The following is a 27,462-nucleotide window of genomic DNA, read 5'->3' on the forward strand; positions in this document are numbered from 1 at the left end:
AGCGGGGCCCGGGGGATTCGGGGACCGCGGTGGGCCTAGGCCGTGCCGGACGAGGCGAACGGCTCGGTGGGTGGAGCTTTCTGGAAGTTTGCCTCCCGCCTCGGGTGGTGGCTTCCTCCTAAGCGGCGCTTCCTCCAGGCGTTGCCGGTCTGGCCTGTGCGGGTCTCCCCTCCGCCTCGCCGCTCGTCCTTGTGCAGAGCGACACATGCTCTCCTGCCCCAGCTCGCAGCATTAGCGCAGTCGGAGCAGTTCCAGGGAGCTCATTGGTTTCCTCAAAAACTTGTATTCAAGGATCACTTGTTATAATACTTAGCACTCGCGGTGTGACGGGGAGCAACTGTGCTGGGGCAAACCTCCGCCAGAAATGTTAGTCCCAGCAGATGAAAACCCCACATTTGGAATTTAGGAGTTCATCGCCTCCTAGCGTCTCTCAAGGTCTTGGAGCCCTCTTAAAAGGATTTAACTTCATAGGCATCATCCCGAGCCAAGATGCAGGGGTGCGGTGTGACATTTGGAAGCTTAAGAGCCAACCCTGATAACTTACTTTTTTTTTTTTTTTTTTTTTTTAAGAAGCTGTCCATCATGTGTACTTAGCTGGAATGATTATTTTAAAGTGCATGTCCTATTTTTGCCAATCTGACAGCTGTTTCCATAGAAACTAGAGAAGAAATTGTAGTTTTCAGTAAGAGTTGTTAAAACTGTCTCCTAGCCATCAGCAGTGAGTGCGAGTGAGTGCGCACTACTTGCTCATTCTGAGATGGCACTTGAAGAACTAAGGGTTTGAAATGTTCTTAGAGGCTAGCAATCCAAATTGTGTAATTTTCTCACATCATTAATTTCCTAATCCTACAAGTCTGCCAGCTATGTTTGTTGGCCTGCCACAGTTCTTTGAAGAGCACACGTCAGTCCCAGTTCTTCTTAGGTGCTGTGTAGTGTAGTGACTGGCTCTTTGAAAATGTATAAACAGATTTCTTTCCCCATTAAAAACATTTTTTTTTTGAAGGATTAATCAGTGATTACGGATTAACAACTACGGTTTCTATTCTGGATGGCACTTGATTGCCAGTGTTAGAAATGCTAATGATTTTAATTATGTACCTAGTGTTTGGAGCTTTTGTTTTTACCTTCTATGGGTAGACTACGTTAAATATGTTTGCACCTGCTCTGAAATGAGCACTTTTCTCATGAGCAGATAGATCCCAGCAGTTCGAATAGGGTGCATGACATTTGGAAGAGAGTTTATTTTCTGAGGGGGGATATCTATACACTAGATGTTCTGTCATTTAGCAGTGGATGAAGGAGGCTTGGAGAAGGTGCCTTTGGAACTGGGAAGCTGGAAGCAACATTAGGAAGTTTATTGAAAAGCTCACAGATAACCAGTGGAAATTACAGAAGAGCTTGCTTGGCTTAGGATTCACAAAGTAACATACCCTGTAAACACTTAAATTGCCCAGAAAGAGGAAATACTGGATTCCTCATAAACACCGTTCTGCCCCCTGAATTTCACGTAGGCTTTTTATAAGACTTATATCTGTATCTATTCGTGTGTTTGTCTTTACTAGCTTTACTGATTGGGCAGGCATTTTTGTCTTGTCTTTGCTTTTTATCTGCTACACAGAGTGGCGTCTGACTTGTAGCATTCATTCCTATAATGATTTATCAATGAATTAATGAATCAATGACTAAAACAATCCTTAACCAATGAGATACAGGAATGTTTGGTTAAGATGATCAACTTTTATTAATTTGGTTGGCAACATTTTAAAATAGGTAAATTTCACATTAAGACTGAATTTGTAGCGTTTGCAGAAACGTTTGTAACATTTGGCAACATAAAAAACAAATTTTGTTATATAGTTGGGCCTCCTTTGTGTGACTGTTCACATCTGCCTGGCCTTGCTGCAGCTTGCCTGCATCTATCACACTAACCCGCACTGTGCAGAGCTGTCCTCTTATTCATTTTAATAAAAATGAAGCAGAGTACAAATTGTGCTCCTCATATGCACCTAGCCACACGCCAGGGCTGCCATAGTGGACAGCACAGGGAACATTCTATAGGAAGTCTTATGTAGTGTTGCTTTTGGCATTGGACTTTGCTTCTCCTGTTACCCTGTTGGACTGAAGTTTTGTTTTTAAATTGTCTTGAACAGCTCTGTGACTCAAGTGCTAGAGTACAGGCTCGCTCTTCTCAGCTTCAGGGCTCTTGCAGGTAGTAGCACGTCCTGCTGTTTGTAGATTAGCATATCATCTTGGTTATGGATCAGAGCAATGTATCTTAATTCATTTCTAAAGAAAGGGTTTCTTCCTGTAGGCTTGGCTGTCCTGGGACTCGATCTGTAGACCAGGGTGGCCTTGAACTCACAGAGATCCCTGCCAGCTTGTGCTTCCTGAGTGCTGGGATTAATGGTATGTGCCACCACTGCCCACCTGGTTTGATTTGCCTTCCTGAGGGATTGCTTTAGGTTCCTTAGAGGAGGGGTTGGTAGTGAACTAAAGTGAGGTAGTTACAATATAGTAAAATCTCTAACTCGGGGGCCCAAAAGTAGGATGAGCTGGGCTGAGGTAGTGAGGTAGATTGGCAGGGCTGACTTAAAGTGACCTTTGGTTTTTCTGGATGTTAACATCCTAAGGCTAAGTCTGTATAGTTGGGAACGTGGTTTGTAGAAGATTGGGAAGTTGGAGTAGGGAGCATCCCTCAGATTGTCTCATGACACAGTTACCATGGAAATGTTAACTTGCACATGGGTCTTGTACAGCTGCCTCCTGCCATGGGAATGTTGAGCTCATTTCTAGGTAAGACAGGGAGACTGGGTGAAGAGCAGGAGCTACCTTAGAGAGCCTCTGAAGCCCAGGCAGATGTGGAAAGCACAGTAGGGTCTCAGAACCATGAAGGCCTTCAGGCATCTTCTGCATGAGTCGGTAGTCAGCCTGTCTCAGCCCTGCCTTCCCCTCCCTGTGGTCTCTCACATATGGTAGGTACGTTTCGTCGTCCTTTTCTGTGCAAGCCTGTGCAGAGCCTTTCCTCCCAGGTCTAGCTTACCTGCCCTTTGTGTGCTGCGGCACCAACTATAGGCCCTACGTGGGTCTTTGTATTCATATGCTGGATACGGCGTAATGTGAAGTTTTCTCTGTGCTAAGTGTCTACCGATGTCTTTGAGACCAATGGCTACTAGGGACTAACATGACCTCCTGGCTCATTCTCTAAGTTGAGGTCATGCCTGGACAAGTGTCTGAGCTTTGTAACAGTAAATCATCAGATTTGAAGGGAAGAAATGTATTCATGTCATTTTTATAGTTTGATCTCTATTAAAAGAGCTTAAATATACTTTCCTATGTGAAACAGTTCAATTTTTTTTGTCTTTCTCCTACCAGTGTCTTAAGAACGACTTCTGCCTTGTGTAACTAGCTAGCTCACTGCTTTAACACGTGGAATTTAGTTATAACAACTCGAATATCCTTGTCTACTAATACTGCCATTTGTATTAGATAGGAGTCAGCTTCCTTTGATTAATATTTCTTTAATTCTGTGAATCTCATTTTCTGCTTGGTAATTTTAAATTGTGAATTACATGTTGCTAAATGTTTATTTTTTGATTCTTGAGTTTTTTTTGTTTTGTTTTGTTTTGTTTTTTAAATCCAAGATGTGGCTATTAGAAGCAGCTTGATCCTTTAGAGTGCTGTTTCTCTGGGTGTTTGTTTTAGTCTTTGCTATTGGGGCTAGAGCAGCTCTCACATCCGTGCTGGACTCTTTGGAGTTCCACCCAATTTCTGTGAATTACAAATGGGAACTTTTCCCACTTTGATCAATGGGAGCAGATATTGCACCCTGGCCTGTGCATTGTGCCCAGAAATTATGGTTCTTTGCAAGCTTCAGGGGGATTTCTTATTCGTATGCCCAGCTAGTACTCAGCTGCATAGGGAGGCCTGCAGAGAAGGGAGGGGCTTGCAGAGACCTTGAGTTCTCTCTTTGGGTTTTGTGTTTCCTTCTGCCCATAAGCTCTAGCTGCCTGGTCCACAGGCGTGCCCAGCATCACACCTTCAGTTTAGGGCACTTATAGGCGTAGTCCTTCTCTTATGTGTGGTTTGGAGACTCACCAAAGCCATTCTCTGGGGCAGTTGTAGGTTGAGTCTTGTTTCCCATCATTCAGTCCTTCTTTGCCTACCCCCCAAGTATGTGGAAATCCTCATTTTATGCATTCCCTTTAAAAAGTCAATTTTAGGTGGCATTAAAGTCCCTCTTTTCATCCTGATTCTAATCAAAAGCCCCATGGGTTTATTGGAATGAGTACATTAAAAGTCTTAAAGATAACATTTTTTTTTAAGTTAGCCTTTCTATCCCATTATACTCTTATTACTGTCAACTGATTCACATTTGTTGTTTTATCGAAGCTATTTCTTATTTTGACAAATGATTTGCTGATCAAATAGAGTCCCTGCAACTAAAAAAAATATAAAATGTTTTTTCTTAAAATGAAGTGAAAAAATTCAAGTGTTGAAAGTAAGCACTGTGTAGTGAGCTGAGGCTGTGTGCGTTCCTCTGGCTTGTCCTGTTGAAGGTGCTGCTGCGCGTGGTGCACTGAAGTACAGGCATCTACCCTGACGCGTTCAGCATGTGTCTTGTTTCTCTCCTCTCCTCTCCTCTCCTCTCCTCTCCTCTCCTCTCCTCTCCTCTCCTCTCCTCTCCTCTCCTCTCCTCTCCTCTCCTCTCCTCTCCCCTCCCCTCCCCTCCCCTCCCCTCCCCTCCCCTCCCCTCCCCTCCCCTCCCCTCCCCTCCCCTCCCCTCTCCTCTTCTCTTCTCTTCTCTTCTCTTCTCTTTAAAAAAGATTTATTTATTTATTATGTGCAAGTACACTGTAGCTGTTTACAGACACACCAGAGGAGGGCATCAGATCTCATTACAGATGGGTGTGAGCCATCATGTGGTTGCTGGGATTTGAACTCAGGACCTTTGGAAGAGCAGTCATGCTCTTAACCGCTGAGCCACCTTGCCAGCCCCTCAGCATGTGTTTCTTAAGCATTACATTCCCAGTTTGTAAATACATGTTTTCCACAGGTGTTTATATCTTATTTGTGTGTGTGTGTGTTCTAGATAACCAAGCAAAAGAAAGATGAGCCTCCTTTATGGACTGCAGTCTACCAGGATAAATCGGTTTCTCTCTGGAGTGAATAACCTGGCCAACAGGAGACAGTGGACCCCCCCAGCAAGCTGTCCACTGGCACCAAAGCTCCGAGCAGTAAATGCATACTGGGGACTGAACACAGTCAGTCATTGTCATTCAGTGACCTTACTGCCTAGAAACTTTCTTTTCTGTAGGACTCTCAATCACAAAAAATCAAGATGCCTCTCAAGTGCCCAAAGCAAGGAATTGGGGGTGCTTACCTACAGATGTACTGTGCGGGGTGATTCTGTTCTAAGACAAGGAGCAAGGAAAGTGGCTGGCGTTCCTGCTCTCGCGGCCTCCTGTTCTCCAAGCTGTCCTGCCGTAATAGAGGCCCGGAGTTTCCGTACATCTGCAAGGGTTCAGGCTGCCCCAGTCCCTCTCTTGCTGCTCATTCTGAAGCCAGTGCAAAAGCTCCTTGCTATCATCGTGGGCAGGTAAATATACTTTGGGGGGAAAACAGTGTTTGTGTTAAAGTTCATGAAGTTTTATGTTCACATGTGTATCAACATATAATACTTTTTAATAATTAAACTTTAGTATTTATAAAACTACTTTTAAGGAAACCTTTCCCTAGGCCATATTTAGCTCAAAATTTAAAGGTAAATTCTATCAGTCTTGTGTGTATGATTTTAATAATCTTGAAATATAATTTGTTGCAAATTAATTGTGCACAAATGTGATCCTTAAGTTTTGTTGGTTGAGATATTTCTAAAAGATTTCACATTTCTAATTATAAGGATAACGGGCAATATTGACAATGATTTGTGTAACAACAGCACTTAAGAACATTGCCCTTTGATTTTGTGGAATTTTAGGCAGTTGGCATGAAATGAAGGACTTCATTTATATAGTTAGGTGCTCAGCCTTAGCCACGCTGATAAAGCTCACACCACCATTCTGTTTTCAGGGGATTTTTGTCACGTTTCTCTTGGTAGTCCTTTCTAACTGTGCACTTTATATCCAAGTGGCTATTTCTCAACCCCTTTTCCTTAGTTCATGAAGGCTGAAGAAAGCAAATCTGTCTCTTCATAAAGTTTTGCTAAGTTGGCTAAATATGCCGACCCTCCTTGCCAGACTAACAACCCAGTCTACTTTTATTCAAAATCCAAGACTTTCTCTGTAATGTATTTAATTCTGTTGTTTGATGTTGACAGAAAATGGGTATCTACGTTGGCTCCTGAGAAACAAACTCATCCTCACTTGTAGGAATGATTGCTTTGTGAGGTCTAGTCCTATAAATTGTTTGATCTTGGTGTCGATCTTACTATTATACATTTCCTCTTATAATCTGTTACACATATACTTAAGTAGGCAGTGATGCTGTAAGTGTTGTAGTAGGAAATGAGTATACTTCATTGTTTTGTGGCCCTTCTGGTTCAGTCGCTTTCTCTGTGTTAGTCGGCCTCGGACACTATGATGAAATAACCAAGATAATAAGGGAGCGAGGACTTATTTTGGTTCATGCTTTCTGAGATTTTAGTCTGTGGTTGCATAGGCTGGGCTCGCTCAGTGCCTGGTGTGGGAATGCTTGGCAGAGGAGACTTGTCCATTTCATGATGGTCAGGAAGGTAAAGGCAGAAGCAGGCAGTGGCTGGGGTTCTAATAGCCCCTTTGAGGACATCTCTCCAGAGACCCCACATTCTCTTACTAGTTCCTGTTTCCTGTGGGTCATACCACTCCCAGTAGTGCAACAGGCCAAGGGCCAAGCCTTTGATATTGAATACATAGACTTTTGGTGGGTACTTCCAAATGATAGCAGGGACTTAGTAAGATTGTAGTAACTTCACAAAATTGTTTTGTAGAATGAATTCTTGTCAAGAGAAATTTCACATATGTGTGTGTGCATGATAAATTTTAAGACTTAAAAAAAGTGTATCCACAAGGAAATGTTTTGTCAAAATGTTTTCGTACCTAGCCTGGCACTTTAGAGAACCACTGTCCACTACTGCCAGCCAGCAAGGCCCTCCCCAGATGGCTTCTGTAACAGCTCACTTTTATTACTCTGGTACTTCACCTCCCCTACTCCCCCAGGACGGTAGTGGGGCTGCTGCTTCTGAGCAGGGCTGCTTATTGTCGGTCAGTGCTGAGGTAGTGCCTCCGGTTCCTTGCTGGAGCCTGAGGAGCCAGTGGGAAAGGTACAGTTTATCCTCCATGACTCCAAGATGCTTGTCTGCGGACTTCATCCTTGTTAAGTGGTCAGTCTGGGAATGGCTTTCCCCTTGGCTAGGTTTTTCTCTGTAACAAGGTGTTAGAAAGAGCACACGCATAGTGATTAGGCAGCACTTAGCATATGGTAAATAGGAAGTGTTATTAGTGGGAGTTGTAACAACACTGCTCCTTATTCTAGGGTTTTCCTTCACATTAGCAGGTGTGGGAAAGCCTTAGGAGTTTTAATTATCATTTTGTAGAGTCGATGACTTTCCATTCTCTAGCTGAGAGTTTTCTTAGTTAAAGAGCTATGTGTACAGAAGCAAAGGTGGAAGGGGTTGGTTTTGGTGAGGTGTGAGCATGCACTTACAGACGGGCCATTTCTGATTTGTCACAGGGGCATAAGGAAATGGTGGCAAGCACTTCCCCCTAACAAGAAGGAGCTATTTAAAGACAGCGTGAGGAAGAACAAGTGGCGGCTGCTTCTTGGTCTGAGTGCATTTGGACTGCTCTTTGTAGTGTTTTATTTCACTCACCTGGAAGTGAGCCCTGTCACCGGAAGGAGTAAACTACTGTTAGTGGGCAAAGAACACTTCCGACTTCTGTCAGACCTGGAATATGAAGTAGTAAGTAGTGAGAATTGTCTGTAACTACACTGCACAAGCTAACACACAAAGCAGGAAGCTTTTTAACATACAGAAGATACACTGCTTTTAGTTTTAGTTTTGACACATTAGTCATCTCCTCCAAGGTCTCCCATTGGGAAAGGTGTTTGCACGTGTGCATGGCTGTCCTCCCAGCCAGCCGGCTCCTGCTGTGCTGTGCTTGTGCGTCATGGTGGCCCCACTCAGGAAAGCCTTCCCCGATGCTCAGGCTGGATCCGACTGCGACTCAGCCCATAGAGCTGAGAACTGGACTTTTGTGGTCTTGTTCCGTGCTTGGCAGGACTGCGTTAGGTCCCAGTTTTCCTTCCCTTTGTCTTCTTTACATTATGGAACTTTCCGTGGTCTGTGCCCTTCTCCCTTTTTAGCCTAAGCTCTGTGGGACCGACAACCTTGTTGGTTTGTTTGTTCTAGGATCTAACACCATGCAAACTAGTGCTTAGTTTTTATGTATCAAATAAGTAAACATGCTGTGAGAATTTATATACCTCGAAAGTCAGGTATAAGATAGTTGTTTCCCAAAAGTCAGTTTTGACTGAAATTTTATTGTATTTTCTGCCAATTTTTTTCTTCTTAAAACAGAGTTTTGCTATGTAGGGTTGGCCCCTCAACCTGTGACCCTTATGCCTCAGCCTCCTAAGCAATAAGCTCGCTGGTATGTGCCCCATAATCACTTGTTTTCTGAATAGAAAATAATGGTGGGATTCAGAAATCTCAGCTCGTGGAGACATACAGTCACAATGTGTTCTCGTGTGTCCTCAAAGATGGACATCATTGTGTTTTAGTAATTACATCCAGGGAAGTGCTGGATGCTGTTGTTGAATGGGTAATGGCTTCGGGTCTTCATATGCTTGGGTACAAATGAACACATGAACTTAGCAAAGTTATCACTAATAGCAATGACTTTTTTGCTATAAAAGTTGATCTTAACTAAGATAATAATTAGAAGAATACAAACAAATTTAAACTATGTCTTAAAATCTAGTCTTAATAGGAAGACAGGTTTGAGAAAAACATTTTGGTAAGATTGGAACAAACCTTGCAAAAATTTTGAAGTATCTTCTACTATTCAGATAGTTTAAAATACATGCAGATATGAATGGATTTGCATATATGAATACTGTATATATACACGTGGATCTGTATGTATGTATAAGTGTGTTCATATGAATAGACATTTTTACTGCTTAACTTATTGGTCTGTGAATTTAAACATCTTATAGAGCTGTTATAAAGTACTCTAATTACATGGGGTGCAAACTAGTATGCTGTCAACTTGACACAAACTAAAATCATCTGAGAGGAGAGAGCCTCAACTGAGAAAATGCCTGCATAAGATTGGCCTGTACATAGTCAGGATGGGGCAATGGATTGATGAATGATTGACGTGCAAGGTCCCTGCTCATTGTAAGCAGTGCCACCCTTGGGTAGGTGGCCCTGGGGTGTATAAGAAAATGAACTAAGCAAGCCATGGAGACCACCAGGCCATTCGTCCATGGTTTCTGTTTCAGTCTCTGCTTCCAAGTACTTGCCTTGAGTTCCTTTGATGATTGACTGTGGACTGGGAGTTGTACGCTGGAATAATCCCTTTTCTCCCCAAGTGGTTCTTGGTTGTGGTGTCTGTCACAGTAATAGATACAAACTAAGATACAGATAAGAGTCCCTTGATTGTTTTCGAAGAGTTAATAGAAGACTTTTCTTTACAACTGTTAAATTATTCTTTAAAATGATAATTGATGTAGTCTTTAAGTTCATATTCTATGAAGTCATATATTTTAATGCATCTTAAAAAGGCTATCAACTTGATTTGAATGTTAAACTATATAGTTTATGAAAATTAAGTATTTGTAGAATATTCTTAATTTTCTCAGTATATATGAGAGAATCTCTCACAAAAAGCTTCAGAAAAAGTGTTTCCATGTAAGAGATGTCTAGGCATTTGCATCAGCATTATGTGAGGAAGTGATTTGCCCATTAGCTCTGAGATCTTAGTGATTTTCTTTCAGTCTCTATGGATCAAACACGTCATAGTTAGTGAGATATTGTTCCTTTTGTAAAAGCTTAAGTCAGTATTATGAATAGCGTGTTCTTCCATTTAGTGGATTTTGAAAGTAATTAATTTCTTTTGATCCATCCTTCCTTCCTCCCTCCCTCCCTCCCTCCCTTCCTTTCCCTCCCTTCCCCTTTTTTTTCTTCTTTCCTTCCTTCCTTTTTTGGTTCTTTTCTTTTTTTTTTGTTTTTGTTTTTCGAGACAGGGTCTCTGTGTAGCCCTGGCTGTCCTGGAACTCACTTTGTAGACCAGGTTGGCCTCGAACTCAGAAATCTGCCTGCCCCTGCCTTTTGAGTGCTGGGATTAAAGGCGTGTGCCACCACGCCCGGGCTTGGCTTGGCTTGGCTTGGCTTGGCTTGGCTTGGCTTGGCTTGGCTTGGCTTGGCTTCGCTTCTCCTTCTCCTTCTCTTCTCCTTCTCCTTCTCTCTTCTCTTCTCTTCTCTTCTCTTCTCTTCTCTTCTCTTCTCTTCTCTTCTCTTTTCTTTTCTTTTCTTTTCTTTTCTTTCTGACACTGGGTTCTTAGTATCCCAGACTGGCCTTAAATTTACTGTGCAGCAGGCATGGCCTTATACTTGTAATCATCCTGGTTCCTGGTCTTCAGTGTTTGGACCACAGGGATGTGTAAGCACACTGGGTGTATGTAGTGCTGAGAACCGAACTGTGTTCTTGTATATGCTATGAGAGTGAGCACTCTATCAACTGAGCTTCAGTTTTCTTTTTTTTATATGAGATTTTTTAATGTGAGATCTAGTCAGCTTTATTTTCTGAAGTTCTTAGGAAAGTAGAAATAGTTCATTTTACTTGGCATGTAGACTAATAGAAAAGAATAAAACTTGGATTGAAGCATGTTTATATAAAAAAATTATAATTTATTCCTATGTGAGAAACCATACTGCTCTCCCATGAATAATTCAAATTTCAGAAATTTGAGTGTTTAATATATGTAAATTTTTGCACAGTTCAAGATTAAATGCCCAATACTCATCAGATACCCTTCCATGAGGCAGCAGAAGCATTTTGTAGTGAAAAATCTCTTAATAGTACTTTTTAAAAAAATCTTCTAGTGGATGGAAGAATTTAAGAACGATCTGCTGCCTGAGAGAGACCCCCGCTACCTGACTGTGAAAGAAATGGTTTATCATCTGACACAGTGCAATCGAGACGTCCCGGGGATCTCGGAGACCAACTGGGTGGTTCATGTGGTTGACTCCCCAGCCGTCAATGCCTTTGTGCTCCCAGTAAGGAAATTCTTTATGCACGTTTGCTGTTGTTGCTGCTAGCTTGAGCGTCTTTGAGTTTTACTGTGAGCTAATTGCTTATCCTATTCTCTCTGTGCAGAATGGACAAGTGTTTATTTTCACCGGGCTTCTGAATAGTGTGACGGACGTGCACCAGCTGTCCTTCCTCCTGGGCCATGAGATCGCACACGCAGTCCTGGGGCACGCCGTGAGTACCGGGATGTGCAGCTGCTGAATGTTTGCTTTGATATTAGCAAGTGGAATCCTTTAAGGAACACAGTCTTTTCTTCTTTCAATTTCTTCTTCTTCTTTTAATAGATGGGACGTAATTGCCTTATTCTGTACCTGAAAAAATGTGATTAGCTGATTTCGAGAATTTTTGCAGTCTTTCGTATATGATCCTGAATAATTAGTGTTTCCCTTAAATACTGTTTTTATCACCTGTCTCTTTTGCTAAAAAGTAATTAGTCTCAGACTCTAATTATTTCACTTTAAGTTTTAAATTTCCATAATTATTAACATACTTGTAAACTAGTCAGAAAATTAATTGTTGTAAAGTTATACTACTATTTAAGTGGTAAATCAGTTTTATTCTTACTATTTTCACATGATGGCTTGGAATGTTGTTGGAAATGCCTAAATGATATGCAATATGGAGTTAATGTGGAACAGTAATGACATGGGCCGATTAGTTTACAGAACTTCATCTAGTATGTTCCTTCTCATTCAGAGCTTTAACTTATAAGTATGTATTTATCATCCCTGGTTTTTAATATTAGGAAACTAACATTTGAAACGACTAATGGTGGCCATGTAGGTTTTAATAAGGATGTAAAAATGGATGTCTTTTTGTATTCATTTTTGATTGCTATTCATTAAAAATATGAATGAATCTTTTATGTATATAACTAGAGAAAAGTATATTTTTTATTTTTAATCAGAACATGCAGGTAAATATTTGTGAAAGGATTAGTGCATGCTAAATAATAAGTGCAAATAGTATAAACTTCAAATGGAAACTATCGTGTTTATTATTAATCTTCCTCAAAGTCTTTTCAAATTCTACCTATCCCTTAGAGGAATAGTAAGATGAGGTGGGCCAATGTTGTTCTTTTTTGAAGCATCCCTGATTTCTTTTGATCTACAGGAAAAAGAAATGTTTCCTAAATAGATACAAGAATAAATCTAAGCCATAGAAATAGTATCATTATACTGTGTTCTAACTTCTCTCAAATACTGGTGTCATAAACACTGGTGATGTACTAATGAGTGACACAGAGACTTTCTCCTGGTTTGACAAGCATGGGCCCATGCTTGGTTTCTCCACTCTCTCCCTGTGAACTTGGTGCTTAGTGTGCATGTGTGTGTGCGCTTGCTTGTTATGTGCATGCATGCATGATATTATATATATATGTGTGTGTGTATATATATATATGTATATATATATATATATATATATATATAGAGAGAGAGAGAGAGAGAGAGAGAGAGAGACAGACAGATAGACCTATCTCTCCCTGTTACCTGTGTGTGTTTGAATCTGTGCTGTGTCTCTGTTTATGCCAGCATAGCAAACAGGCGCTACCATCCTATATCTACATGTTAGTTTCAACATTTATAGGGCATTTTCGGCTGCTTTCAACCTGTTGGCTATTTTCAGCAAGCGATCACAATACATACACACATTATTCTGGGTCTGGCATAGAAAGTAACATAATTTAAGATTAAAGCTATACATTAGTTCAGATTGTAAAAGCTGAATGTATTAGAAATTCAAGGCATAGTAAGGTTGGTTATATTGCTTATTTTTAAAAGGCAGGTTAAACTTACACAGTAGGATAGCAGGTTAAGTATGTAGTGTTAAATGACCTTAAGGCATGTTCTTTTATCAAATTGACTGTGAGGTCTAGAAAAGTTCATTCTCCTTGGGGTCAAGAGCTTAGCTTTGGCTGTTGTAGCTTTAAAATGTGTTAACCATTCCCCTGGCTCAATCTCTGGCATCCAGCCTGGGCCTGCTGTCAGTGGAAGGTCACCACTGCCACCAGCGCAAGGTGGCGCTGATGAGACAAGGGAGGCAGGGAGCAGCTTTAATGGAAAGCAGTTAACATTGAGATGACAAAGGCTCTTTGATCAACGCAGTGTTTTCTCTTTTGGAAATCCTAGTTTTCATTAAATCAGCTATTATGCTGTTTCCTTTTTCTACAAATAGACAGTTCTAAACTCTTTCTAACTTGGTGTGGTAGTCCATGCCTTTAATCCCAGCATTCAAGGAGGCAGAGGCAGGCAGATCTGTGTAAGTTAGAGTCCTGCCTGGTCTATAAATCAAGTTCCAGGATAGTCAGGGCTACGCAGAGAAACGCAGAGAAATCCTGTCTTCAAACAAGCAAGCTAGCAAGCAAACAAACAAAAAACAAAGCCAAACATAACCAAAAAAGTTTTTATTTTTGAAGACTAATAACAGTTAGACTCTTAATAACCATAGCAAGCAAGGCATTTCTCTTCATAAATGCTTTGTCATTTTGACTTCAGTCTTTTGTGGTAAAACAGTTCAATAATTATTTTACAGCTAACAGCTGTTATAGTGTGATAGTTGGTTCTGTGAAAGATTATATTGATGGGGTCCTAGTCTGACTTTGGTGTGTGGTGAGTAAGCCCATGCATTTACCTTGTATTAGGCATTGTTGTGCAGAATACACTTTATATAGACCTTAACTGGTTAGTGCTGTGATTCTGCCCGAAACTCACAGAATCCAGCTCTCAGTGACAAATACCAAACTTACACAATTAAAAACTTGTGTCATTGTACTACGCCTTTATGTATTAGGTCATAAACCCCAAAACTTTTATGTAAAGTAAATTTGAAATCTTCTGAGTTTTCATGTGTTAGGTGGATTATATATATATGTATATATATATATATATATATATATATATATATATATATATATATACATATATATGTTTATTTTAGGCTTTATGTAACAATATAAGTGCAATGAATACTTTTATTTGATTTGTAGAATATAGTGTCTACATTACATACCAAAATAGCCTTGGCTTGGATTTTTGGTCCTTTTACTAATTAATAGCTGTGTGAATTGGGACAATCAAAAAATTTCCATTTCCATGATCTATGAAATGAGGCTTATTGAACTAGAAGAATTGTTGTATCTGCTCATATAAGAAACTGTAGCTTATTGTCGCTGTCTTTGGCGATGAATAATTAGCTCGGTGAAAGTGGTAAACTGTCATAAAGGCATAAATGGCTCATAGCGTGTAAGCAAAGAAAAGGGACATTCCAGGAGATGGCTTGGATGTGAGGGGAGAAATTTGGGTCTTTGGTTGCTGAGATGGCTCAACAAGTAACAATGATGCCCCAAGCCTGACACATGTCTGGGCTTACATATGGATGCAGAGAACTGACTCCCACAAGTTGTCCTCTGGCCTCTTTGTACTGTGGCGTACCGTGCCCACATATATGTACCACAAAAAATACATATAACAAATTAAAAAAATCAATCTTGGCTTGTGTTGGCCAGTTGAGCACACAAAATTATTTAGTATGGCTAAATAGTGTCTAGAAAGTACAAATATGTACTGTCTCCATTTGCTAATTGTGGCTGTCATTATTTTGATTATTCTTAGGCAGAAAAGGCTAGCTTGGTTCATTTACTGGATTTCCTTGGTATGATTTTTCTCACAATGATTTGGGCCATTTGTCCCCGAGACAGCTTGGCAGTTTTGGGCCAGTGGATACAGTCAAAGTTGCAGGAGGTAAGTCTGAGATGGTCTGTGGTGAGCATGCAACTCTGTTCGTGTGAAGCAGTGTGCATCAGAATTTAAAGTCTGTCCTAGTGACAGTACTGAGTTTAGTGTCTGCTCTACCCTATAGGTGCTGCTCCCTTATAGCATTTAATTAAGAAATACTACATCTGTGTGATGATTTTTAAGGATTGATTAAAAGAGCTACTGTTCCAACTTTGGGCTAATTAATTTTCTTTTTTAAATTCATAGTTGTTGATATTACAGAAAGAAAGCCTAGTCAGGGCTCCCTTCTCTTTGTTCTGTCACTGACCTACTTGCTGTCAGTGGAGTTGATGGGGTTTCCCCTTATGTATAAGTAGTTGCTTTTTAAAATAACAGAATCATAAGAGTCGATGTTAACAAGGGCAGTGTCGTTGTTTTTCTCTTGAAACACTAAATGAGCCCCACCTCTTGAGCACGGCTTTTCTATGTAATAATTAACTGGGGATGAACCAGGGGTTCCGCTAGTGTGGATTCTTTTCTGCTGAGCTGAGCCCCTCAGTGACTGTTGTCAGGAGATGCTGTTTCTCTTGGCAAGCCCTTCTCACCATGCTTTGTGAGCAGAGAGGGATGCTGTCAGCGCTGCACTGTGGAGTGGGAATGGCTCACATTCCTTGCCTTTCACTTACGTGGTGGCTGCTACACTAGGGCTCTGTTAAAACTACCAATGTTTTGCTCTGGATTATTATTGCTGTGTGGCCTTGTCCTGGTATTACAGGGTTTTTTCTTGCATATATGGCCCCTACTCAGTAGATGTCCATTTATCTTGCTCTCCACAGTGTCTCGATGGCTTAGGGTTTAGAGCCTATGTTCTTCTTACAGAGGAGCTGAGTTTAGTTTGATTCCCAGAACCCATATGGCCATCTGTAAGCAGGGGATTATATGCCCTCTTTGCTTTCTTGTGTACCAGGCATACGCACGGTGTACTTACATGCATGGAAAAACCACTTATATGCATAAAATAAATAAACCTAAAAGTAATAATTAAAATAAATGCCTCTGCTAGATGGCATAGTGATGCACACCTATAGTCCCAGTACTTGAAGAGCTAAGGCAGGAAGGAGGTTTTCCTGAGTTCATGAATTTGAGACAGCATGACCTTATAACTCCAAACACAACTATCTCCAAGAGTCAAAATCACCTATCTACCCGGTTATCCACCCACCCGGTCGGTCAGCCACCACTCACTCACTCACTCACTCACTCACTCACTCACTCACTCAGGATTGAAAACTACTTTTTAAAAGCGTTTTGTGTAGTACCAGGCACAAAGTAAGAACTCAGCTAATAGGAATGATTATTTTATCATTGGCTCATGTAATACTCTGTATAAATCGAGGAGCTTGTTACCGTTGTTAGCTTCGTTTTGCATGTTGCCCTGTGAGTTCTTCTTGTTACCGTTGTTAGCTTCGTTTTGCATGTTGCCCTGTGAGTTCTTCTGTTGAAGCTGATGCGCTATCGGGTTAGCACAGTCGGTGGCACACACTCAGCCTGCCCTGAGAGCTGACACTCTGCCATGCAGTGCTTCAGCTGAAGCAGATGTAGCCGAGCGGGAAGGAAGTCATGTTCTGTGCTCACATACTGTGAACAGCAGTTTAGGTTGCTTGTATCCATAGCAAGTATGTTGCTGGGTTTGGAAAGTTGCTCAGTGGATAAATAGCTCCTTTTTAAAAAGTTCTGCTTATCAATCCATCTCCTACAAAGTTTTAGGACTTACTGCAAATTAAAATTTAATTGGAAAACATACTCATAAATATAAGTAATTAGGAAAATTAAAGTTAGGATAGCTGTGTTTTTTTAAAAATTGAAGTCAAGAAGGAAATTTTATTTTACTAACTAATCAATATTTAGAAAAGGAAATGAAGATAATCCATCAGAGAAGAACCTCTGCTTTGTGATTAGTTTGCTCACTGAAGTTTTCTGCTAGTGTGACTGGCTCTCATATACCTACATTTTCTCGATTTCCCTTTAGAATTGTGACAGATTAACGTTTCTTGGCCATAGTTAAGCTTGCACCAGTGTGTGCACTTAGGCAGCTCTCTGTTCAGTCATGGAGAATATGAATAGAAAAGGAAAGAAACAATGGCAACCCAGGCTGTGGGGGAAGGCAAGGGCCTCATGTTCCCTATTGTCATGTTTAAAGTATGAGTCTAATGGCAGAAACAAAGGCCACATTTACATTTTATACCTTAGAGGACAGAGATTTCATACTAGATTTTCAGTGAAATTAGTTTAACATACATTTTTAAATTCCTTTGATCATGAAATGAATTTGCTTAATGGAGTTTTCTGTCCTGTTTCTTCTTAGTACATGTTTGATCGACCATACAGTAGAACATTGGAGGCCGAAGCTGACAAAGTTGGACTACAGCTGGCTGCAAAGGTAAAGTGGACAGTAGCTCAAATACAGTGTCCCTCATACAGTTGACAAAAACGTGTGCTGTTTTAATGTTTGGCCCAAGTGCAGGCCAAACATTAAGACATGTACTGTGTTAACCCATTGTAAGACTCATCTTTATAATACTATAACAAAATGCTGGACACAGCTCAGTTATAATAAGAAGAGGTTTGTCCACAGGTACGGAGATTCAGAGGCACGGTGATTGCCTCCATTGGTTCAGTTGTAAGAATAGAAGAGGGTGGCACATGTCAAGATCGTGTGTAGAAGCAAATCAGTTACATCCAGACAAAGGAAGAGAAAAAGAGAGTACAGTCAGGGAGGCACAGTTCCCTTTCAAGGGCCTGTCCTTGCCATCTCCCATAGGAGGTTGGGGCTAGGCCTTTAGTCATAATGGACCCTTTGGGGCTACTTAGATCTCACCAAGCCATAGTACTTTTAATGTAATTTTCATAAATCTGTAATATTTGAAGATTGTATCTCTTAAAGGAATGGATGAAAATATTCAACTCTCTTCTCCATATGAGGCTGTAATTGGTATTATATATTAAAAGTCCTTTTTTTCAATAATTTATTTTTTTATTCACTTACATCCCATTGCAGCCCCATTCCTCCTCCCCAGTCTCTCCCTTAGAAATTCCTCTCCCCATTACCTTCTTCCCTTCTCCCCAGAGAAGGAAAAGTGCCCCCTTAGGTACCACACCACTCTGGGATATCAAGTCCCAGGAGGACTAAGCCCATTCTCACCCTCTGAGGTTCAGCCAGGCAGGGGATCCAATGGCAGGCAACAGAGTGAGAGACAGCTCCTGCTCCAGTTGTTAGGGGACCCGCATGAACAACAAGCTGCACATCTGCTACAAATGTACAGGGCCTAGGTCTCGTCCACACATGCACTTTGGTTGGTGGTTCAGCCTCTGTGATCCCCCATGGGCCCAGGTTAGTCGACTCTGTAGGTGCTCTTGTAGTGTCCTTGACCCCTCCAGCTTGTTCAGTTCTGTCCCCACTCTTCTACAAGACTCCCTGAGCCCCGCTTGATGATTGGCTATAGGTCTTTACACCTGTTCCCATCTAACGCTGGATGAAGCCTCTCAGGAGACAGTTACACTAAGCTCCTGTCTGCAAGCATAGCAGAGTATTACTAATAGTGTCAGGAGTTGGTCTCTCACATGGGATGGGTCTCTAGTTTAGCAGTCATTGGTTGGCCATTCCCTCAGTCTCTGTTCCATCTTTATCCCTGCATGTCTTGTAGGCAGGGCAAATTTTGGGTTGAAGGTTTTGTGGGTGGGTTGTTATCCCCTTCCCTCCACGGGAAGTACTCTTTGGCTACAGGAGGTGGCCACTTCAGACTCTATATTCCATGCTGGTAGGAATCTCACTTCCCAAAGCCTTCTGGTCCCAGGCCTCCAGCTAGTCCCAGAGATGCTCCCACTGATATCCATTCTCCAAGCCCTGTCCCGCCCCTCAACATTGCCAAACTCAGTCTGTGAGGCCACAGGCACCCTGATACCTGAACCACACAAAGACTCAACAAAGAAAGAGAATTTCAGATCAGTTTCTCTTATGAACATTGATGTAAAAATACTCAGTAAAATACTTGCAAACTGATTCCAAGAACACATCAAAAAGATCATCCACCATGATCAAGGGCTTCATCCTAAGGACGCAGCAATTGTTCAGTATATGAAAATCCATCAGTGTAATACACCATGGAAACAACTGGAAGGAAAAGAATCACATGCTCATTTCATTAGATGCTGAAAACGCCTTTGACATAATCCAGCACCCCTTCATGTTAAAAGTCCTGGAGAGATCAGGAATACAGGGGACATTCATAAACATAATAAAAGCAATAGCCGACATCAAATTAAATGGAGAGAAACTTCAAGCGACTCCACTAAAATCAGAGCTAAGACAAGGCTGCCCATTCTCTATCTATCTCATCAATATAGTACTTGAAGTTCTAGCTAGAGCAATAAGACAACTAAAGGAGATCAAGGGGATACAAATTGGAAAGGAAGAAGTCAAAGTATCACTATTCACAGATGATATGATAGTATATATAAGTGACCTCACAAAAAATCTGTCAGAGAACTTCTAAACCTGATAAAGAACTTCAGCAAAGTGTCTGGATATAAAATTAACTAAAAAACCAATAGCTCTTCTTTGTACAAGTGATAGATAGACGGAGAAAGAAGCTGGAGAGACAATACCTTTCCCAGCAGGTCGAATCATATAAAACACCTTGTTGTATCTCTAACCAAACAAGTGAGAGACCTGCATGACAAGAACTTCAAGTCTCTGAAGAAAGAAATTAAAGAAGATCTCAGAAGATGGAAAGATCTCCCATGCTCATGGATCGGTAGGATTAATATAGTGAAAATGGACATCTTACCAAAAACAAAATGGAATTCCCATCAATATTACAACATGATTCTTTACAGACCTCGAAAGAGCAATTCTCAAGTTCATGTGGAAAAACAAAAAAACAAGGATAGCTAAAACAATCCTGTACAATAAAAGAACTTCTGGAGGTATCGCCATCCATGATTTCAAGCTATATATACCACAGAGCAGTACTATAAAAACCACATGGCATTGCCATAAAAACAGACAGGTTGATCCATGGAATAGAATCGAAGACCCAGAAGTAAGCTCACATACCTATGGACACTTGATATTTGACAAAGAAGATGAAACCATACAATAGAAAAAGGAAAGTATTTTTTTAGTTAAAGTCTAATTGTTATTAGATATAATTTTTTGCATGTATGAAATTTTTGGTTATAGAAATGAAGTATGCAAATTAAAACTTTAAAAACATAATGGATATATAATGTCTTCGGCCCTTATTACTCTGTGTACCTTCTGGGAGGGCAGTGTTGCCTCTGTCCTATACTCCTTGTTTCTTGGTCCTAAGGGGCTTTGAGAGGACGGGACCATGTATAGCTGTTTTCCCTCACTTGGAGAAGGTTAGACCTATTGCTGTCGGGATTCAGGCTGAGCATCTGAGTGTCTGCGCTGAGATGTGCTGTGGAGAACAAGTGAGGGCTGCTGGGGCAGCTCTCTGTGAGCTGCAGAAGTGGCCCTCAGGCTTCACCGGATTCGTGCTGTTTCTCTGTTGGGAAGGACCAATCCTACCTAATTATTATTTTAACCACCTGTGATAGCTCAGTTATCATTATTAGTAGAACATTTTTTAAATGAGTATAAACATACAGTTTATATATTAAATTAAATTATCATTTGGCTCTTTGCTGAGTTTCCGGTAGCTATTAATTATTAAAACTCACTATTATTTAAACTTCTCATTGTGAATATTAATGAATTTGGCTCTGTAAATGATATTACATGTTTACAAAAGTAAAAGTGTTCCTTGGTGTGTCGAGTAGGATCAAGTGCAGTATCAGGCTGCATGCAGTAAGGAGTTACCAAGTAAGGGACAGAGAGCTGGTCTGTGTGGGCTACTAGTTTGACTTCACTGTCTGTCAAGTTTCCCTTTAAGCATGTTTTGTGCTGTGGTTAAGAAACTTTGATTTACCTTAGTAAATTGCTTGTGTTTTATTTCTACGAAACTTCAGTAATATTAGTTCTTTTATGTCACATGCAGAAGTGATTGAGGTAATTCTGTTTTCTCTGTGGACAGATAAAATACTCAGCCCCAATTATAGAAAGAGTAGATCTGGGGGCATAGAGTTGTAATACCTGTAATTTCAGTACCTTGGAGGTGAAGGCAGGAGGAGCAAAAGTTCACGCTAGCCTGAGCTACATTAGACCCTGTCTCAAAAGAGTTATTTTTGTCTTAGCAGTTAATTGCCACTTTGGAGATTTGTTCCCTTGTGACTAGTCATTCATCCATAGCACATGACCTCTGTAGCTTTGTCATAGTCGGTACAGCAAATAGCTCTGTTCTGTAATGCAGTTACGTAATGGACTTGATGTTCTTGGATCTTCACATACTTGTTTACATTTCCTAACGGTCTCACTAAATTATATGTCCACATGACACTGGCCCGAGCATTGGATGGGATAGGTGGCCAGTGCCTAACACACTGACTTTCCCCATCTAGGAACATGATGTGTTTGTCATTTATTTAGTTGTTCTTTATAGAAATATAATTGACTCATGTAACTGACTACCTGTCTGCTTCCCTCCCTCCTGCCGTCCTCCCTTCCTTCCCAATCAGTGTTTCTCTATCTTATTACTAGTGTAATATTCAGATAAGTTAGCACAAGCTGATAACAGGCAACTTTGTCTTCCCTATCTTTTTTTTTTTCTGGTTTTTCAAGACAGGGTTTCTCTGTGTAGCCCTGGCTGTCCTGGAACTCACTTTGTAGACCAGGCTGGCCTCGAACTCAGAAACCGCCTGCCTCTGCCTCCCAAGTGCTGGGATTAAAGGCGTTCGCCACCACGCCCAGCTTGTCTTCCCTATCTTATAAGAGGAAAATATCTGCTTTTTTCCTCAGCTCTCATGGTTCTTGTAAGCTCTCTTAGAGACCGTATTAGCTACTCTTGTGTTGCTGTGATAAAACATGATGACCAAGGCAGAAGGAAGGGCATATTTGGGCTTATGGTTCCAGAGAGTAAAGAGCCCAGAGCATGCTAGTAAGCAGCAGGTGGGGCAGGGGCAGGGGGCAGGGGGCAGGGGGCAGGGGGCAGGGGGCAGGGGGCAGGGGGCAGGGGGCAGGGGCGACAGGGACAGGGCCAGGGACCAGGGCAGGGCCAGGGCCAGGGCCAGGGCCCGAGAGCTCAGCTAGAACGTGAAGTGGAGAGAGCCACCTGGAATGGCTCCAGGCTTTTCATCTCCGAGCCCCCAGTGACACAGTTTCTCCAGCAAGGCTGTAGCACCCAAACCTCCTTACACAGTGTACAAAAGCCTGAGCCTGTGAACTATTCCTTACTCAGACCACCACAGGGCTGTCCATCAGACTGCCTGCCTGCCTTTAGTTCCTCATGGTTTGGGAAATGTTTTCTTTTTTTTTTTTTTTTTCTATATTTCTTTCTTTTTTTTTTCATTTTTTATTAGGTATTTAGCTCATTTACATTTCCAATGCTATACCAAGAGTCCCCCATACCCACCCACCCACTCCCCCTTTTTGGCCCTGGCGTTCCCCTGTACTGGGGCATATAAAGTTTGCGTGTCCAATGGGCCTCTCTTTCGGGTGATGGCCAACTAGGCCATCTTTTGATACATATGCAGCTAGAGTCAAGAGCTCCGGGGTACTGGTTAGTTTATAATGTTGTTCCACCTATAGGGTTGCAGATCCCTTTAGCTCCTTGGGTACATTCTCTAGCTCCTCCATTGGGAGTCCTGTGATCTATCCATTAGCTGACTGTGAGCATCCACTTCTGTGTTTGCTAGGCCCCGGCATAGTCTCACAAGAGACAGCTACATCTGGGTCCTTTCGATAAAATCTTGCTAGTGTATGCAATGGTGTCAGCGTTTGGATGCTGATTATGGGGTGGATCCCTGGATATGGCAGTCTCTACATGGTCCATCCTTTCATCTCAGCTCCAAACTTTGTCTCTGTAACTCCTTCCATGGTTGTTTTGTTCCCACTTCTAAGGAGGGGCATAGTGTCCACACTTCAGTCTTCATTCTTCTTGAGTTTCATGTGTTTAGCAAATTGTATCTTATATCTTGGGTATCCTAGGTTTGGGGCTAATATCCACTTATCAGTGAGTACATATTGTGTGAGTTCCTTTGTGAATGTGTTACCTCACTCAGGATGATGCCCTCCAGGTCCATCCATTTGGCTATGAATTTCATAAATTCATTCTTTTTAATAGCTGAGTAGTACTCCATTGTGTAGATGTACCACATTTTCTGTATCCATTCCTCTGTTGAGGGGCATCTGGGTTCTTTCCAGCTTCTGGCTATTATAAATAAGGCTGCTATGAACATAGTGGAGCATGTGTCCTTCTTACCAGTTGGGGCATCTTCTGGATATATGCCCAGGAGAGGTATTGCTGGATCCTCCGGTAGTACTATGTCCAATTTTCTGAGGAACCGCCAGACTGATTTCCAGAGTGGTTGTACAAGCCTGCAATCCCACCAACAATGGAGGAGTGTTCCTCTTTCTCCACATCCACACCAGCATCTGCTGTCACCTGAGTTTTTGATCTTAGCCATTCTGACTGGTGTGAGGTGGAATCTCAGGGTTGTTTTGATTTGCATTTCCCTGATGATTAAGAATGCTGAACATTTTTTCAGGTGCTTCTCTGCCATTCGGTATTCCTCAGGTGAGAATTCTTTGTTCAGTTCTGAGCCCCATTTTTTAATGGGGTTATTTGATTTTCTGAAGTCTACCTTCTTGAGTTCTTTATATATGTTGGATATTAGTCCCCTATCTGATTTAGGATAGGTAAAGATCCTTTCCCAATCTGTTGGTGGTCTTTTTGTCTTATTGACGGTGTCTTTTGCCTTGCAGAAACTTTGGAGTTTCATTAGGTCCCATTTGTCAATTCTCGATCTTACAGCACAAGCCATTGCTGTTCTGTTGAGGAATTTTTCCCCTGTGCCCATATCTTCAAGGCTTTTCCCCACTTTCTCCTCTATAAGTTTCAGTGTCTCTGGTTTTATGTGAAGTTCCTTGATCCACTTAGATTTGACCTTAGTACAAGGAGATAAGTATGGATCGATTCGCATTCTTCTGCACGATAACAACCAGTTGTGCCAGCACCAATTGTTGAAAATGCTGTCTTTCTTCCACTGGATGGTTTTAGCTCCCTTGTCGAAGATCAAGTGACCATAGGTGTGTGGGTTCATTTCTGGGTCTTCATTTCTATTCCATTGGTCTACTTGTCTGTCTCTATACCAGTACCATGCAGTTTTTATCACAATTGCTCTGTAGTAAAGCTTTAGGTCAGGCATGGTGATTCCACCAGAGGTTCTTTTATCCTTGAGAAGAGTTTTTGCTATCCTAGGTTTTTTGTTATTCCAGATGAATTTGCAAATTGCTCCTTCTAATTCGTTGAAGAATTGAGTTGGAATTTTGATGGGGATTGCATTGAATCTGTAGATTGCTTTAGGCAAGATAGCCATTTTTACAATGTTGATCCAGCCAATCCATGAGCATGGGAGATCTTTCCATCTTCTGAGATCTTCTTTAATTTCTTTCTTCAGAGATTTGAAGTTTTTATCATACAGATCTTTCACTTCCTTAGTTAGAGTCACGCCAAGATATTTCTAATTATAAAAGAGTATTGTATGTTGTAACATGCATTTGTTGAATTTATTGAGATGGTTATGTTATTCTTTTAATCTATGAATGTGGAAAACTACATTTTTTAAGTTACGCTAACCTTTTATTTCTGAAAATATGTATGTATAAAACGTGTGTGTATGTGTGTATGTTGCAAGCATTTCCTCTCATTCTATGGGAACTTTTAGCTTTTTATTGGGTTCATTTTGAAGAACAAGAGTTTTATGTTTTTCTGAAGTTTAATTTTTTTACTTTGGATTTAACTATTGTTATAATTTTCTAAGATGGAGCTCAGGTATTAATTTTAGACTTTCTTGTTCTTAACACAAGCAGTTAAAGCTAAAATTTTCACTTCTTATTATTTTACCTGAACTTGAAACATTTTGATACATATTTTCATCATCATTTTAGTAAAAATGTTTCCCAGTGTCCTTTGTAGTTTTCTTCTCTTATGTACAGCTTGTTTTAATTCAATTGATGTCTAGATATTTGGAGTTTGTATAAATTTTTTTTATCATTTTTTATTTCTAATTTACTTTCTTGCAAGTCAAAGAGCATGCGTGTTAAATCTTAATCTTTGTGCTGGCTGCTTTTATGTCAACTTGACACACGCTGGAGTTATCTGGGAAGAAGAACTCAGTTGAGAAAATGCCTGCATGAAATTGGCCTCTAAGAAAGTCTGTATGTATGTAGTACATTCTCTTAGTGATGTGGGAGGGCCTGTGGGTGGTGGTCCTGATTGAGTAAGCCACGAAGAGCAAGCTAGTAAGAAGAGCTTCTCCATGGTTTCTGCACCCGCTACTGCCTTGAGTTCCTGCCTAAGTTCTTTGATGATGAACTGTGGCCTGAGAGTGTAAGCTGGACACCTTTGCTTCCTAAGTTGCTTTGTCTTGGTGCTATCCTAGTAGAAATCTAACCATAGAAACTTGCTTTGGAGGAAGAAGCCCTTGGCCTCTCTTGGTGACTGCGTGTTTTACAGTAACTCAGTGGGTTTTTATGAATAAATACTAGGCTAACTTGGTTTACTGTATCATTCAGGTTAATATGCTGATCTTTAGGAAGAAGAGTTTAAAATATTTTAACTATAAATGTAGACTTGTGTGTTAGCTTTTGCCTCATGTAATTTGAAGACTGTTTTAGACACATATTTGGGATTTTTTCCTCCTTTTGAATAATTTAATCATTTTGAAGTACATTTATCTATCTATCTGTCTGTCTGTCTGTCTGTCTGTCTGTCTGTCTATCTACCTGATTCAGGGCACTATGACTCTAGCTCTGGCTGGCCTAGAATTTGCATGGAATGCACTCGCTTCCCAAGCACTACTGGGATTATAAGCGTGTGCCACCACACCTGGCTTCTTTTTTTTTTTTTTTGTCCTTCCTTCCTTCCTTCCTTCCTTCCTTCCTTCCTTCCTTCCTTCCTTCCTTCCTTCCCTCCCTCCCTCCCTCCCTCCCTTCCCTCCCTCCCTCCCTCCCTCCCTCCCTCCCTCCCTCTTTCTTGTTTTGTTTTGCTTTGGTCTCTAGTAATGTGGGTTTTGTTTTGTTTTGTTTTGTTTTGTTTTGTTTTGTTTTGTTTTGTTTTGTGTTTTTGATATGAAGCCCCTCAGCGCTCTAGACATGTTACCACTCACCCATCGGTTGTCTTGTTTGTGGCCTGACTTTTACCTTTGCTGGGAACTAGAAAGGTCTCTTAGATTTACTTAAATATTACTGACCATGGTCACAGGAACTTTTGCCACTTTTCTGTTTGTGTTAATAAAATTTTGGGGTCCCTCAATGGCCACCAGAAGATAAAGAGGAAACTGACATCGGAAGCTCAAGGACAGTTTATTAGAGTTTAAAACAAAACAAAACAAAAACAAAAACCCAGGGCAGGCCAACTGTAGATCCGGGTGGGGGTGGGGGAATGGGTGGAGAAAGAAAAAAAAGCTGTACTGCCTCTTGGGCACAGAGGTCAGACACATGGTGGACAAGCAGCCACAGAGGTCAGACACATGGTGGACAAGCAGCCAGAGGTAAGGATGGGTGCTTCCTTTTAGGTTTCAGACCTGAGACAAGGGACTGAGGTGCATATTTTACACCAAAGCAGACCTGGCCTCCAGATTCTCCCAGCATCCCTCAGTCCCTGCCTGGCATGCCCTGCCCCAAACCTGAACTTTGCAGCCCAGGGGCAGGGCTGTCTTCCCTCAGGAGCTCTTCCCTATATAAGCTAGGCATTTTAGTCTCTCCCTCTCTGTCTTGTCTCCTCTTTGCTCTCTGCATGCACACCCCTTTCTTTCGTTCTCTTTTTCTCTCTCCCTCCCTTCCCCTCTCCACCCCCTTTTCCCATGGTGACTTCTCTGGCCTTGGTCCAGTGAACTAGCTCACCCAAGAACAGCTTCCCAATAAACAAACTGCCTTAATATAATCTAATCTGACTTAAATTGGCTCATTTCACCTGCAGCAGAGAAATAACCTATCTCTTCTGAGAAAGAGTAAGGAAGCTCAAATATGGGAGAAGCCCAAAGTGTTAGAAAGCATACCTAGAAAAGAGATAGAAAGAAGAAAGAAATTATGTTCTTCTGAATAAATTGGAAAAGCAGGCAGATTTGTGAAGCCACTGGATGAGGACAAGAGTCCTGGGAAGGAGAAGTTCAGTTTATCCTTAAAGGACCAATTATTCTGCTTTAACAAAGTGAGCTACCTTCTTAGGTGCAATCCCTTGGCCAGATGGCTGAGCTGGACCAACTGGAAGGAGGAACCTTTGCCTTGGTATTTTACATGACTGTTGCAGGGGATAGATTGTTTTTCTGGTTCT

At 41.2% G+C, this 27,462-nt stretch overlaps 1 protein-coding gene across 10 annotated transcripts in view; it reads left to right on the forward strand.

Moving 5' to 3' along the window:
* The window catches only part of Oma1 (OMA1 zinc metallopeptidase), a 59,995-nt gene that overhangs the window by 2,058 nt on the left and 30,475 nt on the right, over positions 1-27,462 (forward strand). For 3 of the 10 annotated variants that reach the window (XR_867888.1, XM_006503302.3, NM_025909.3), the window contains exons 2-7: positions 5,090-5,596; positions 7,708-7,936; positions 11,087-11,260; positions 11,361-11,468; positions 14,906-15,034; positions 17,373-17,447. Coding sequence is in view for 9 of the 10 variants with exons in the window: in XM_006503302.3 (XP_006503365.1) it covers positions 5,109-5,596; positions 7,708-7,936; positions 11,087-11,260; positions 11,361-11,468; positions 14,906-15,034; positions 17,373-17,447 (1,203 nt within the window). In the remaining variant the exon portion in view is untranslated. Of the gene's footprint in view, positions 1-4; positions 67-548; positions 2,407-5,089; positions 5,597-7,707; positions 7,937-11,086; positions 11,261-11,360; positions 11,469-14,905; positions 15,035-17,372; positions 17,448-27,462 lie in introns of those variants that run through there. The other 7 variants (XM_006503301.3, XM_017320360.1, XM_006503300.4 and 4 more) reach the window with 6 other exon arrangements.

This window comes from Mus musculus, chromosome 4 (assembly GCF_000001635.26).
Source record: "Mus musculus strain C57BL/6J chromosome 4, GRCm38.p6 C57BL/6J".
Classification (NCBI taxonomy): domain Eukaryota; kingdom Metazoa; phylum Chordata; class Mammalia; order Rodentia; family Muridae; genus Mus; species Mus musculus.